Here is a 15,000-nt window from a genome sequence, read left to right on the forward strand (position 1 = left end):
GTATTTTTTTGAAGAACACTGGGCAGTTTAACTACTCAGGACAAACAAGGGACTCGAACAACTATCACAAAACATAAACAGTCATTTATCATTACAGTATGAAGAATCAAGCATATTTAAACTTTTAGCCTGGTTCATTTGTGTAAATTCAGTTATTTTTGTGTCTTGTGGACTAAATGTAAACATCTGTTAAGCTTATTGAGGGTAGCACTAAATAAAAATAAAATGCATTTTTTCCCCTCATTGTTTTAATTAACCTTTTGCGGATTCTGCAAGACATGTGTAAACTTATGAGCTAAACTGTATATTTAAGTTTTATATTCAGCCTGTACACAGAGCAGATTTACAGACAAAATGGCACTAGCAAGGACACTGGTCTCTCTAAAGTGTCCAAACTTATCCACAATGGGCTGGTGTGGATGCAGGTTTTCATTCCAAACTAGCAGAAGGCACACTTGATTCCACCTGTTTAATCAGTACATCTTGGCTTTCAATATACCATCACATGTGGCTTCAGCTTGGTTGGAATAAAAACCATGCACAAACACTGGCCCGTTCTCAATAAGATTGGACACCCCTGCTCTGCAGACAGCATTGATCAAGGACTTCAGCATCTGCTGTGGCAACCTGGTCTGGAATGTGATAAAATAGAACACCTTTAAGTGAACATGTTTTGTTAATAAACAAAAGGAGGAAGCAAAAATTGACAGTCTACTGATCAATAGTAACATTTTTCAAAATTTAAGTAACTTAGTGACTTGCTTGAATCCAGAACGGACTCCTTGGGTTGGTGGGAAAGATCCAGAGTCTGCTTCCCATCAATTCCTTCACACCTCTCTCTCTCCATTTTGTGTTTAGGGGTTGATTGCTTTGGACAATCAGCATTAAAATAAAAAAAGTAAATATACATAAGTAAACCATTAAATATATATTTACCACAAACACTGATGTTAAAACTGCAAAATGTGTCTACAAATACTACAATGAACTGTTTGGTTTCCATGAGACAATATTTTTGAAGAATATTCTTGAGTCCAGATTTATTGAAGTGAGATCAAAGACTACAGTAATTGTTTAAATTGGCCATTAGGTTATAGTGTCTTAATATTAAAAGGAGAGGAGAGGAGAGCACTACCTTAAAGTACTTCTCTTCACTGCTACTTGGTGAGGAAAGTGGGAGAACTATGAGAAGAAGAGAGAGGGAAATTAAGTTGCTTGTACTATTTTCTGAGCTATTTATTGATTGAAGAATGGCTCTCAATTCTAGATATGGGAAAGTAATATCAGCTCATGAATGGATTGAAAGGGTTTTACCAGTACCTTTGAGTTTACTCTTCAGCCGTGTTTTTTCCCTGGTGTAGTCACATTGAGGTTTGCATTTAAGCAAAGGTCTCTCACCAGGTGACACACAGCTGTCACTTTCAGAGTGAAACATCCTAATTTTCCTCTGTTAAAAAATAAAGCAGTTTCAGTATTTCAGGATAATAAATTTGTAAAGTATTAAAAAAAAAAAAAGAAAGAAAAAGTCTTCCATCCTCTCACATCAAACCACAACAGAAGTGTAGTAACCTTTTGTGTAGATTTTGCAGATGGAAATGACTTAACAGAACTGACAGACCTAAGGGGGGGGGGGGGTATGGAAATTGTCATTGAATATCATTAAACTCACCATTAAAAAAATTAATAAATACCTCAAATAAAACGGAATAATCAATGAGGAAAGCAAAGTATATTCAAGGTCTACAATGAAAGTTTTTAAATTGATGATCATTCTTACCCATTAGAAGAGACAGACTGACTGAAGACAGCTTTAGCCAGTGCCACCTGAACAACAGAAATCTCACTCAATGATTTAACTAAATGTAAATATGCCAAATTGTGCCAATTTTGGAAAAAGGTTGAGGATGTCAGTCACAGATGTTTTGAAGCAATTAATTAGAATACATCAAATAAATGTCTGCAAGCATATGCTATGGCAAATAAAGAGAAATTTAAATGCGGACAGTGTAGGCTAGTGTGTGTATAATGTATTAGTGGTAGATAAGCTGGCTGCCTGAATAGCTACCACTACATGTGCTACCTCCTTTTACATTTTCGTACTTCAACATTTCTGTATGTCTACAATATGATAGAGACTAATTTCAGTATTTAACAGTTGTACTGATGAAATCATGGTCCCAAGTGATTCTGAATGAATCTTTGTAATATATCTTAAAACAGAAATGCTTCTTTAAATCATAGACATTTGCATTTAAATTTCCCCTTTGCTTGTCACATAATATATTTGCAGAACTTAACTTAAGTCTGACTATTTGCTTTAAAAGAAGATCTTGGGTTTTAATCCAACCCCAAAAAAAAAAAAAAAAAAAAAAAAAAAAAAAAAAAAAAAAAAGCCACCCATGGACTTTTTACATCCTCAACCTTAATCCAAAACTAGCACCATCTGGTGAAAAAATGGTGACAATAGCAAACCTGTGCACTCTGCAATGTTTTCCCCAATGACACACCTACAGGCTGGAGAAATTAACATATGAACAAAACATTTATCTTCTACATTTAATATTTATATGCAGCATTTACATTTTCATTGATCTTTAACATGTACATTTATATTTCAAATTTATACTGAAATATAACAAACATAACTATTATTTGACAATCACTATCTAAATGCATTAGAATGGTCTCAAATGGTCAAAAAAAAATTTCCCCCAAAATTGCTCATTTTTACATTTGGCACCTGGAAAGTTTGATCATATCACCTGATCTTATCCCTATTTGGCACCCAGCAAAATTTTGCATTGATTATTAAACAGTACTACCAACCTATAAAGCACTCAATGGTTTCACCCCACAGTACTCAAGCAAACATTTGGTCTGTTGTGAGCCACCATGTCAGATTCAACCAAAAAGTGTAAGTTCTTTCTCAATACCTAAAATAATGACTAGAAAAGACTACAATAGGGATCAGAGCTTCTTCCTGCAAAGTCCCCTCAGATATGAAACAGCTTTCCAATTAGTGTTCAAGACTGAGATTTTCAATCTTTAAGCCTAGGCTTAAAATACCTCACCTGAGATCACCTCACTTCTCGATTAGCCCTTTCGAGGTGCAAATGATGTCAAGTCCTGTTTCCTAACTTCAGGCCATGTTACTAAATATACATGACAAGTTTAATGTCAATATATACAAGTGTTTCTGAGAGATGCCCTCATTTACTGTTTCCCATTGCATCCTGTTTCCTCTGATCATACTGGAGATGTTTCTACAACTTGATTGGAGTCCACCTGTGGTAAATTCAGTTGATTGGACATGATTTAGAAAGGCACACACCTGTCTATATAAGCTCCCACAGTTAACAATGCTTGTCAGAGCACAAACCAAGCCATGAAGTCCAAGGAATTGTCTGTAGACCTCCGAGACAGGATTGTATTGAGGCACAGATCTGGGGAAGGGTACAGAAACATTTCTGCAGCATTGAAGGTCCTAGTGAACACGGTGGCCTCCATCTGTGAATGGAAGAAGTTTGGAACCACCAGGACTCTTCCTAGAGCTGGCCGCCTGGCCAAACTGAGCGATCGGGGGAAAAGGGTCTTAGTCAGGGAGGTGACCAAAAACCCGATGGTCTCTCTAACAGAGCTCCAGCATGTCTCTGTGGAGAGAGGAGAACCTTCCAGAAGAACAACCATCTCTGCAGCACTCCACCAATCAGGCCTGTATGGTAGAGTGGCCAGATGGAAGCCACGCCTCAGTAAAAGGCACATGACCGCCCACCTGGAGTTTGCCAAAAGGCACCTGAAGGACTCTCAGACCATGAGAAACAAAAAGATTGCACTCTTTGGCCTGAATAGCAAGCGTCATGTCTGGAGGAAACCAGGCACCACTCATCATCTGGCCAATACCATCCCTACAGTGAAGCATGGTGGTGGCATCATGCTGTGGGGATATTTTTCAGCAGCAGGAACTGGGAGACTAGTCAGGATTGAGGGAAAGATGAATGCAGCAATGTACAGAGACATCCTCGATGAAATCCTGCTCCAGAGCGCTCTGGACCTCAGGGCGAAGGTTCATCTTCCAACAGGACAATGACCCTAAGCACACAGCCAAGATAACAAAGGAGTTGCTACAGGACAACTCTGAATGTCCTTGAGTGGCCCAGCCAGAGCCAAGACTTGAACCCGCTTGAACATCTCTGGAGAGATCTGAAAATGACTGTGCACCAATGCTCCCCATCCAACCTGATGGAGCTTGAGAGGTCCTGCAAAGAAGAATGGGAGAAACTGCCCAAAAATAGGTGTGCCAAGCTTGTAGCATCATATTCAAAAAGACTTGAGGATGTAATTGGTGCCAAAGGTGCTTCAACAAAGTATTGAGCAAAGGCTGTGAATACTCGTGTACATGTGCTTTTTTTGCTTTTTATTTTTAATAAATTTGCAAAGATTTCAAACAAACTTCTTTCACATTGTCATTATGGGGGTATTGTTTGTAGAATTTTGAGGAAATTCATGAATTTAATCCATTTTGGAATAAGGCTGTAACATAAAATGTGGAAAAAGTGAAGCGCTGTGAATACTTTCCAGATGCAATGCATACATATATAGTGCATATTGTTATCTGACAAATCTTGTGGAAGTTTGTTAAACATTTAAATGCTGCTCCTTCCTGCTCCTGAAATCACAAATTCCTTATTATCAGCAGCACTCAGAACTCATTGAAATCAAGAAAAACAAGAATCTTGATTTTGAGTGGTTCAAAAGTTATGCGCAGATATTTTTTTTAAATGACAAATTATCTCCACCTAGAGGTGAATTTAGTCAAAACTTCTTGAAAACCCAGAGGATGAGGTCCTTCAGTTATATGTAAAAGATTGGTTAAAATAGGTTACAGTTGCTGAAGAAATGCCGTCACATGCTGTTTGGTGGCTTCACCATCAAATTCGTTTGCATATTATGGTTGAACCATTGCAGACATCAAAAATCTGATAAGCAACCCCCCCCAATAATAGTCTCACTGTACTGTGAATGAAATTTGGTGATTGGACAAAGTCTATAGGTGAAGGAGGAAAAAAACTCAAATTAAAAATGGTAGAAAATCCATGTCAGAAATTTCAGTCATGAGATCTGTTGAACTCAGCATAGCCCAAAGAATCAGAGAAAAGCTGAATAACGTTTCTACAACAGTGCTTTGTAAAGTTATTATTGTACACGCATGTTACATTACAGCATTTGGCAGACACCCTTATCCAGAGTGACTTACAATTATCTTAGCTATACAACTGAGCAGTTGAAGGGTAAGGGCCCAACAGTGACAGCTTGGCAGTGCTTATATTTGAACTCACAACCTTCCGATCAGAAGTTCAACATCTTAACCACTGAGCTACCACATCCCTGTGTTCAAGTTTTATGTATTGGTGGCACTAGAGGGCTTGAGTGGTGTACACCAAAATTGCTGTGAAGGTAGCCGAGACTGACCTCTATCACTGTGCCAAATCTCATAAAAAAAATATATATATATATATATATATATATATATATATATATATATATATATATATATATATATATATATATATATATATATAAAACTATTCTATGAGCTACAATACAAGACCAATAATAAATGTATCTGCAGGGTCCAAGCAGTCATAGCAATGACATTGTACTTGCCACTGTACATAGAACAATAGACCTCAACAATACATGACCATATATTTCCAAAATGGCAGGTCTTTTGGGGTGTTCCCTGTATGCCGTGGGTAGTACCTACCAAACGTGGTCCAAGGAAGGACAACTGGTGCACAAGAGACAGGGTCATGTGTGCCCAAGGCTCACTGATTCATTTGGGGAGCAAAGGCTAGCCTGTCTGGTCTGATCTCACAGAAGAGCTACTGGAACACAAACTGTTGAAAAAGTTCATGTTAGCCATGATAGAAAGGTGTCAGAACACAGTGCATCTCAGCTTGTGGCGCATGAGGCTGCATAGCTGCAGCTGTCAGAGTGCCCATGCTGACCCCTGTTCACTGTGAAAATGTGCCTACAATGGGCACGTGAGCATCAGAACTGGATCATGGATCAGTGGAAGAAGGTGGCCTGGTCTAATGAATGACATTTTCTTTAACATGTGGACATACAAAATGGCTATGTTTACATGCACAAATTCCAAATTCAAGGTCTACGTTCTGGTTGCAGCGATATTCTGAATATGATGTTTGAGTGTGCAGGCATTTGAATATTCCTGTATACAGTGGTGCTTGAAAGTTTCTGAACCCTTTAAAATTTCTCTCTGAATAAATATTACCTAAAAACATACAATTTTCACACAGTAGACAAAGAGAACCCAATTAAACAAAGAAGATAAACTATTATACTTGGCAATTTATTTATTGAGGAAAATTATCCAATATTACATATTTGTGAGTGGCAAAAGTATGTGAACATCTAGGATTAGCAATTAATTTGAAGGTGAAATTAGAGTTAGGCGTTTTCAATCAGTGGGATGACAATCATGTGTGAGTGACTACCCCCTTTTATTTCAATGAACAAGGATCTATCAAAGTCTAATCTTCACAACATGTTTGTGAAAGTGCATCATGGCAAGGAGATTACTGTGGACCTCAGAAAGAGAGTTGTTGCTCATCAGGCTGGAAAATGTTACAAAACCAACTCTAAAGAGTTTATACTCCACCAATCCAGAATCAGATAGATTGTGTACAAATTGAGGAAACTTAGGACCATTGTTACCCTCCCCAGGAGTAGTCAACCAACAAAGATCAGTCCAAGAGCAAGATGTGAAATAGTCTGTGAGGTCACAAAGGAACCAGAGTAACTTCTAAGCAACTAAATGCCTCTCTCACATAGACTCATGAACATTAACATTAGCCAATCATAGAGAGAACACTGAACAACGGTGTGCATGGCAAGGTTGCAAGGAGCAAACCACTGCTCTCTAAAAAGAACATTGCTGCCCGTCTGCAGTTTCCTAAAGATTATGTGGACAAACCAAATTTTATGGATTGATGAGACCAAAATATTTTTTTTTGGTTTAAATGAGAAGGGTTATATTTGGAGAAAAGAAAACACTGTATTCCAGCATAAGAACCTTATCCCATCTATGAAACATGGTGGTGGTGGTTTGTGCCTGTTTTGCAATCATTTATGGACCAATGAATTCTGAATTATACCTGCAAATTCTAAAGGAAAATGTCAGGACATCAGTCCATGACCTGTATCTCAAAAGAAAGTGGGTCCATGCAGCAAGACAATGACCCTAAGCACGAAAGTTTTTCTACCAAAGAATGGTTAAAGAAAAACAAAATGAATGTTTTGGAATGGTCAAGTTAAAGAGACCTGAAGCAAGCAGTCCATGTGAGGAAGCCCAACAATATCCCAGAATTGAAGCTGTTCTGTACTGAGAAATTGGTTAAAATTCCTCCAAGCCAATGTGCAGGACTAATCAACAGTCAACAAATGTTTAGTTGCAATTATTGCTACACAACGGGGTCAAACCAGATACTGAAAGCAATAGTTCATATATGTGAATGGCAAAAATATATGTAATATTGGATCATTTTCCTCAATAAATAAACTACGAAGTAATATTTCTCTCTCATTTGTATAACTGGGTTCGCTTTATCTACTTTTACGACTTGTGTGAAAATTTTATGATGTTTTAGGTAATATCTCTGCAGGATATATAGAAAATTCTAAAGGGTTCACAAACTTTCAAGTGCCACTCTACATGATTGTTGTAAGTATGCCCGAGTTGCCATTCCTAAATACCTAGCCTACACCTAAGCATCTGTTAGCACCTACAATTCCTTTCGGACTGAGCATCCCCTTTCAGTGGATTTTCTGAAAATGGTGTTGATATGCAACAAATTTCTGATTAGAAAAGGCATATTCCAGGGGTGGGAATCAGAATATTGTCTTAATCTGAAACAGGAAATCAGACTGTGGCATTTAAAAGAGTCAGTATTAATTAGAATTGTGGCATCAGGGGCATGGTCAAGTGTCAGCTGTGAATGGAGAGCAGGTGGGAACCCACCTCATAGCGAACTCACAGCGAACCCAAAGAAGTGTGCAATTGGGCGAGTGGAAGTACAGTATCTGGGCTTCCACTTGGGTCATGAGCAGGTGCATCCCCAAATTGATAAGACAGCAGTGATTGCGCCCTACCTTAGACCCAAGACCAAAAAGTGGGTCAGGTAGTTCCTGGGGTTGGCTTGCTATTACAGAAGGTGTGTACCTAATTCTTCGGACATCACCAGCACACTGACTGACCTCACTAGAAATGGGGCGCCAGATCCAATACACTGGACGGAGCTGTGTGAGCGGGCTTTCTGAAGATTGACACATCGGACAGAGGGCTGGGGGCCATTTTGTCCCAGGTGGTGGAGGAGCACCCCATGCTATACATCAGCTGAAAACTCTCTGTGAGGGAGTCCAAGTACAGCACAATTGAGGAGGAGTGTTTAACCATCATGTGGGTGGTCCTCACTCTCAAATACTATCTACTGGGTTGCCCTTTCACCCAGTGTTAGAATCATGTCCTGCGCCAATGTCTCCACTGCATGAAGGATTCATCATTCGTTGGTATCCGGCACTTCAGCCATTCAAGTTCGAGGTGGTCCACAGGCCAGGGGCGCAGACGATGGGGGCAGATTAACTCTCCCACCAGCAGAGAATAGTCAGCTGCAGGCCAGACAGCTCCCCAGCCTGAGTTGGGCGGTAGGCGTATGTGGTAGCGGGGGCGTGGTTGAGCAACGGCTATGAACAGAGAGCAGGCAGGTCGAACCAGCAGGGAACGTGTAATGATTCTTGTCTGTAATTAGGGAAAGTGATTTGTTTGTATCTCATTCTGCCTTCAGGAGAGACAGCCCCGGAGAAATGAGGGAGAGAGCAAACAAGTGAGAGAGAGAGAAAGCCAGCAAGCAACAAGCCATGCGCATGTGTGTGTATAAAGTAAAACTGCTGAAAAGTGAAAGTAAAAGAATAAAGTGCCTTTTGAGTTGTTTCGTGCCTGCCTCCAGCTTCCTCATTCCCTCCTCAAGATTGGAATTTCTGAATATTGATGTGCATGTAAACATAGTCAATATTAGGCTGGTGGTTTTAATGTTATGGCTGAGCAGCGTACTTGTAAATTGTGTGACAACAGCTCAGTGCTAGCTGTGTGAAGTGCCTGCTGAAATCTGATTGGCTGAAGGCGACCATGTTTTTGAAGCAATTCAGTGTTGATTAAAAATACAGTTGCAGATTAGCACGTTAGTGCAGCACACTAAATTTCAGCACAATCAGACTTTCAGGTTCTGAGAAATAGCTATTTCAACTTAACTGTTCCCCTTTTCAATGGTTATGCTCCAAGCTTTACATATCACCTTAGAATCCTTTGCTATGCATGCAGTTCAAGTTGTGTGTAATTCTGTGCAGACATTAATGAAGTACATAAACGCCATGAGTTGATTGCCAGCCATATCTCTTAATTTTTAACGTGCTTTTGATCATTTGAGTATTTTGACAAGAAATCTGACAAAAATCCTAGGACGTGTTCATAAAAAGTATATTTTCTGTATTATACAAATATTTCGCAATTGGAGTGGGAGGGGCTAAATGCCAAGGAATCAATACTAACAAGAACTTTCAAACGTGTCTCTTATTTTCCAAAAGATATGGTAATTTGTGTGAGCAAAAACATGAACAGAGCTGTCGGTGAATAATTTGAGTGGGATTGCATCGGATAGTAGTGGGTCCATAATTGAACTTCCCATTCAAGTTTTGGGATGATGGCTCAGTATTAACCCTGTCAGATGCCTGCTAAAATTTGATTGACTGATGGTGGCCATTTTTTTTTTTTTAAGTAATTATCATCAAAATTACAATTACAGATAATTTACCATAATGATAATACATACCCAAGTTCAGCGGATAAGACTTATGGTTCCTGAGAAACTTTATTTTGCAGATGACCTCAGAATCTTGTCCAGTCACCTTTTTATCTACTTAATTTGTCATGAAATAATGAAGAAATGGTCCACAACTGGCTATGAAACTGCTTATCGGTTGACTGCCCAATTACTTTTGAAACTCTGAAAATGGAGGGACTCTGTAATAAATGGCTGTAATTCCTAAACAGTTAATAGAATATTTTTGTTAAACCCACTGAATTAAATCTGAAAGTCTACACTTCATTTCAAATCCACTGTGGCGGTGTACATATGGTTTGGTGCATGGCTCCCTGATTAATTCACATTTAAAACGATGAATGTCCTCAGAATCAGTAATATTGTTCAGTCAACCAATTTTACTTTATTTGTAAATAGTCCATAATTTAACTTGATTTGTTAGTGATGATATTTTGGTTAGTGATGATATTCTAGATTCCGGAATTGAGCAGGAGATGGAGGATGGATTGCTTGCAGGGAGTCTGAAAATTGAAAAAGTAGCAATTGGATTTTAGTGAAAAGTTGGAAAAGGAAAAAAGATTCAGGACAGGCTTCAGGAATGGACAGTGAAAGAGAAAATTGACAGGTAAGGAGTAGAAAAGAATATAATAAAGTAATGATTAAATGTATCAGAATGAACATGCTAAATCCAATAAGAGTAACCAAATCATTAAAGGAAGCTGTAGATAAGATTAAAACTGCTAGAATGATGCTAGAATGATGCAAGATTGCTATCCTTACAAAATATCAGCAAACAGAGGGAAAAAAAAATAAAAAATCAGTGCTAGGATTAAAATCCTTAATGGGAGTAAAAGTGTATAGTACAGAATTAGAAGGAAAGATTTCTTGGTTATAAATTATACTGTCCACCCACATATACCAATCTTTTTATTTCTTTTATAGAGGATTTATTTTCTGGGTAAGATGCTACTCCCAACAGAGCTGACCTTTGTTTAACACTGACTATGTGTACATGGACAGCAGTAATCTAATTATTGACCTTATTCTGAGTAAGACAATATTGTGTTTAAGGTGTTTACATGAGTCGCTTTTAGAATACTCCTTTCATGTTCCCATTTTACATGTTATAGAACATAGTTCGATTAATGGCACATCATTACGTCACCGCCCCACGCCGTCCGACGTTCCCTCCAGAATTTCATGTACCAACATACAGTTAGTCTTCGTTATGGTACCTTATACAGTTTTGGGCGTTTTTATTTTAAATTGTTACGGATTATTTGTCATGCTGTACGTGCAAATAGACGACTGCTTGAAGGCATGGACTGCGTCCCAAACCACGTACTGTACTTACCTACTTAATAGTAGCCGAGATACATGTATTTCGCTTACTATATAAATGGTAAGTACGCGGTTTCGGACGCAGCCGTGCTCTCTTGTTTGCCGTAAAATGTTGAGCACTGCCATGTGTGATCGTGTCCGGTCACAAAATGCGGTGAAAACTCCCACATGACATCATTAGTGTGATTAATGTGTTTGTGTCTGTAATGCACATCGATAATGCGACTAAAACAGGAGTACTCCACATGTATTAATTTGATTTGTGATTACTTTGAGTATGACTTTAATCGGATTAAGGTAATAAATTGCCATTTACATGGTAGTTTCTTAATCAGAGTATTATCTTATTCGGGTTAATATTGGATTATTGTTGTCCATGTAAAACGTACTGACTGTGATCCTTGGTGCATCTTTGCAACTGCCAAGAGGCTGTTTTCAGTATTACCACAACTGACTAGTTGTCTTGACCATCTGTGTTCATGCCATCACCAAATCAGACTGTATTTGGACATCATATTATTATTATTATTATTATTATTGTATTTGGACATCATATTGTCCGTTCCTTTTTCCCCATCTCACGTTGTATGGTTGTGCTTCTTATTGATTCTTATTGACAAGAATGTGTTAAATTCTTGATGCATTACTTTGTGGGGTCCTTATCATATGGTTCTTTATTTTTTTTAAATTTTGAATACATGTGTGAAAGAAGACAGTTACTCTTGTATATTCATTACTTGGTTTTACCTGCAAACACTATCTTTTGGATATAAGCAAAGAACAAATCCACCTTACCTGTAACAACCTGGTAGTATCTAAGTAGCTAAGGCTATGCTAGAGTGGTGACTTGTATAGGCTTTTTGCAAGCCTGTAGTGTTTCAATATTTTGTATTTTTGAGTTGTTGGTTTGTTGTTTATTGTACTTTTTTGTTTTGTAAAGATGTCAGTCTCTTTCCCTGATGTCAGGAATGGGTTTGTGCTCATCCTGTACTTCACTGCTGGTTCTTTTACATCTAGATGAGACCCACCATCTTTGAGAGAGCTCATAACTACCTTCAGTGAATTATATGTTGACTCAGATGAAAACAGTGATTCAGATTCCCTTCTTGACCTAACTTTTCCTACTCCACCTCCTCCTGTAGAGGAAGCTGCCATTAACTTCCATGATCCCACCCTAATGGATGAATTGGCAAAATGACTCAACTTTAGAGGAAGATCTCAAAGGGTGCACCCAGAATGTGAGTCAATGTTGTCTACACCAAGAGTTAACTGATAAATGCAGGACCCTGGAAGAGAAGTTAAGTTACAGGATTGAAAGTGTGAAAGTCAAATATTTTTGAGTTGAGTGTACATGAATTGGGTAGATCAATGATGGATTGTTTAAAACGAAGAGATGTTCAGTTCCAGGCCAACTTACTGTCATATGCTAGTCTTGTGTCTACTCCAGTTCCTCCTTCACTAAAGCACCTCTACTGGTTCAAAAGCTCCAACTAGACCCAATCATACTCAACCTCTTCAGCTATCCCCTAACTCATAATAATTTACATGGTTCTTCATATAACCCTCCTGTCAAAGTCAAGTTTCCCCAATTTGGCACAGACACAGAAAATGATCCAGTTTCACTTGTGATCAGTGTGAAGACTATTTTGCCCTCAGACCCCTTTCTTATTTAGAAATCTTAGCTTCTCTCACCTCAGATTTAAAGAGAACAGCTAAAGACTGGTGGTTAGCAGAGCAAAGATCAATTCACACCTGGAGCCAGTTTAAACAAGTTTTTCTACAATCTTTGTTGAATGACAACTATGAAGCCGAAGCAGCTAATAGATTGCTGGAAAGAAAGCAAGGACCCAGGGAATCTATTGGTGACTTCGCCTATAATTATAGAACTCCATGTTTCCACTGTAAAAAGGAGATGACAGAAGGAGATTGTACAGGCCATTCTAAGAAACTGCAATCCCCATCTTGCAAGCCTGTTGAGAGGAACCTTACAGGAGTCAACATAGGTACTCAAATTGAACGAGACCTTGAAGAGACAAAGAAATACTGGAGTCGGGTAAATGCAGGCACACAAAAGCATAAGTCCCATACAGACTGTCATGCAATCTGTTCAATCCTTTAGCCCAACTGATTTGAAGATGGTAATCCTTCCATTGATACTACAAGGAAGATATTTTCAGGCATTGTTTGACACAGGAAGTTCACTGTCCCTCACACAGGAGACGTACTGGAGACAGTTGAGTCACCGAGGGCAGCTGATTCCAACTTTCAAATTAGCCAACGGACAAGTACTATCTGCCCTTGGTTTATGCGAAGAAGAGAGTCCAACTACCAAGTTGGTGACTTGGTTTGGGTTTGTACTCATCCTCTGTCCCATGCCAGTGATTGTTTCATGGCAAAGCTTGCTGCCAAATGAAAAGGTCCAGCCAAAATTCTTAAATGTCTTGGCCCTGTTAATTGTTCAGTGTCTTTTCTAGAGGACTCTAGTATACTTTTCATGTTCAAAAGGTAAAGCCTTATTATGTTTAAGCTTTCATTGAGGGGGAAGTATGTAACAGTCAATTGCCTGCCTGAAACCTGAAAAATTCAATAATTGCTGAAAGTTTATATTTTAAATAACTTGGCTGTAATATTTATGTATGTTGTGATTAGCATGCATGAATGCACAGTTGCATACCTCTGTGTTGGAATCATTTATTAAAGAATATTTGTCTTCTGTTGGGAACGTCCTACACCTATACATAAAAAAGTATGATGTGGTGTTACTGTTTTAATCAAAGTATATAGAAAAGGAAAAAATCTGCAGATATTTAATCTCACTTATGTGATGACCATTTCCCAGGACCACTTTGAAGAGCATAGAAACCCTGGGGAAAAAAGATAAAAGGTTGTGAAAAATGAAAAGTTCTCAAATCATATTGTACAGTTAAGATCAGTACTTACTTGAGCTTTTTTTGTAGTCTCTGTGATAGGAGGACTAAAACGAAAAATGAACATCAATTTAAATAAAATGTCTCAATTTGTCAACAAAGAATACATACTGATTTCAAGAGTCTTAATGCATCCGTATAATATACTAATGGAAAAAAGAATGGCAGCACTCATTAGACTGGAACACCAACATGTGAATAATACAAAACAGGAAAACAGCTCAAAACTGTTTGCAGGCCCCACTGCCTGGTATCCTGGTATATAATCAATGGATCTCTGAATGTATAATTATGGTATGTTGTACAAGATTAAGCTTCATAAATGCCAACAGCATGGAATTGGTGTTACACTGTATCACTGGCGAAGGAATGGTGTCTGCCAACAGTTTTGACATTGCTTAGCAATGGTGCTGTATGCCTGTTAGAAATTCATAACTAATGACAGATTGACTTGTTGCACAACTGCTACATGACAAACCCACCTCCAGGATGTGGTGCCTCTGCTTTGCTTCATTATTGCGGCATTTTATTCTAAAACCTGTTTTTCTGGCAATCAACTGAAAAATACACAAGCTATAACTATAATTGTCATAGAAAATGCTGCACTTCTTTCTTCAATCAGTATGCAGAATGTAAAATCACTTTTCTAAATACTGGTTGAGATATATACCTGGTGAATGTCTGTTTAATTTCAGTTGGAGTAATTGGAATTCCTGAATAAGGAACAGTTTACTGTATTGGGAAATACATGTCATTCTTTAAAAAGTATGTTAGATATTATATATGTTGGGGCATATAATGACATTTCACAAACCTGAGTCTTCCTGACTAAATAC

At 38.3% G+C, this 15,000-nt stretch overlaps 1 protein-coding gene across 10 annotated transcripts in view; it reads right to left on the minus strand.

The window, feature by feature from the left end:
• Positions 1-15,000, minus strand: part of sycp2l (synaptonemal complex protein 2-like) — a 97,370-nt gene that overhangs the window by 50,215 nt on the left and 32,155 nt on the right. For all 10 annotated transcript variants that reach the window (XR_008393286.1, XR_008393285.1, XR_008393287.1 and 7 more), the window contains 11 exons: positions 14,979-15,000; positions 14,835-14,877; positions 14,178-14,211; positions 14,055-14,101; positions 13,912-13,969; positions 2,473-2,514; positions 1,778-1,824; positions 1,570-1,618; positions 1,321-1,447; positions 1,136-1,182; positions 763-868 (listed from right to left, as the gene is read on the minus strand). The exon at positions 14,979-15,000 is cut by the window's right edge and continues 6 nt beyond it. Coding sequence is in view for 7 of the 10 variants with exons in the window: in XM_053674706.1 (XP_053530681.1) it covers positions 763-868; positions 1,136-1,182; positions 1,321-1,447; positions 1,570-1,618; positions 1,778-1,824; positions 2,473-2,514; positions 13,912-13,969; positions 14,055-14,101; positions 14,178-14,211; positions 14,835-14,877; positions 14,979-15,000 (622 nt within the window). In the remaining 3 variants the exon portion in view is untranslated. The remainder of the gene's footprint in view (positions 1-762; positions 869-1,135; positions 1,183-1,320; positions 1,448-1,569; positions 1,619-1,777; positions 1,825-2,472; positions 2,515-13,911; positions 13,970-14,054; positions 14,102-14,177; positions 14,212-14,834; positions 14,878-14,978) is intronic.

This window comes from Ictalurus punctatus, chromosome 23 (assembly GCF_001660625.3).
Source record: "Ictalurus punctatus breed USDA103 chromosome 23, Coco_2.0, whole genome shotgun sequence".
In the NCBI taxonomy this organism is placed as follows: Eukaryota; Metazoa; Chordata; class Actinopteri; order Siluriformes; family Ictaluridae; genus Ictalurus; species Ictalurus punctatus.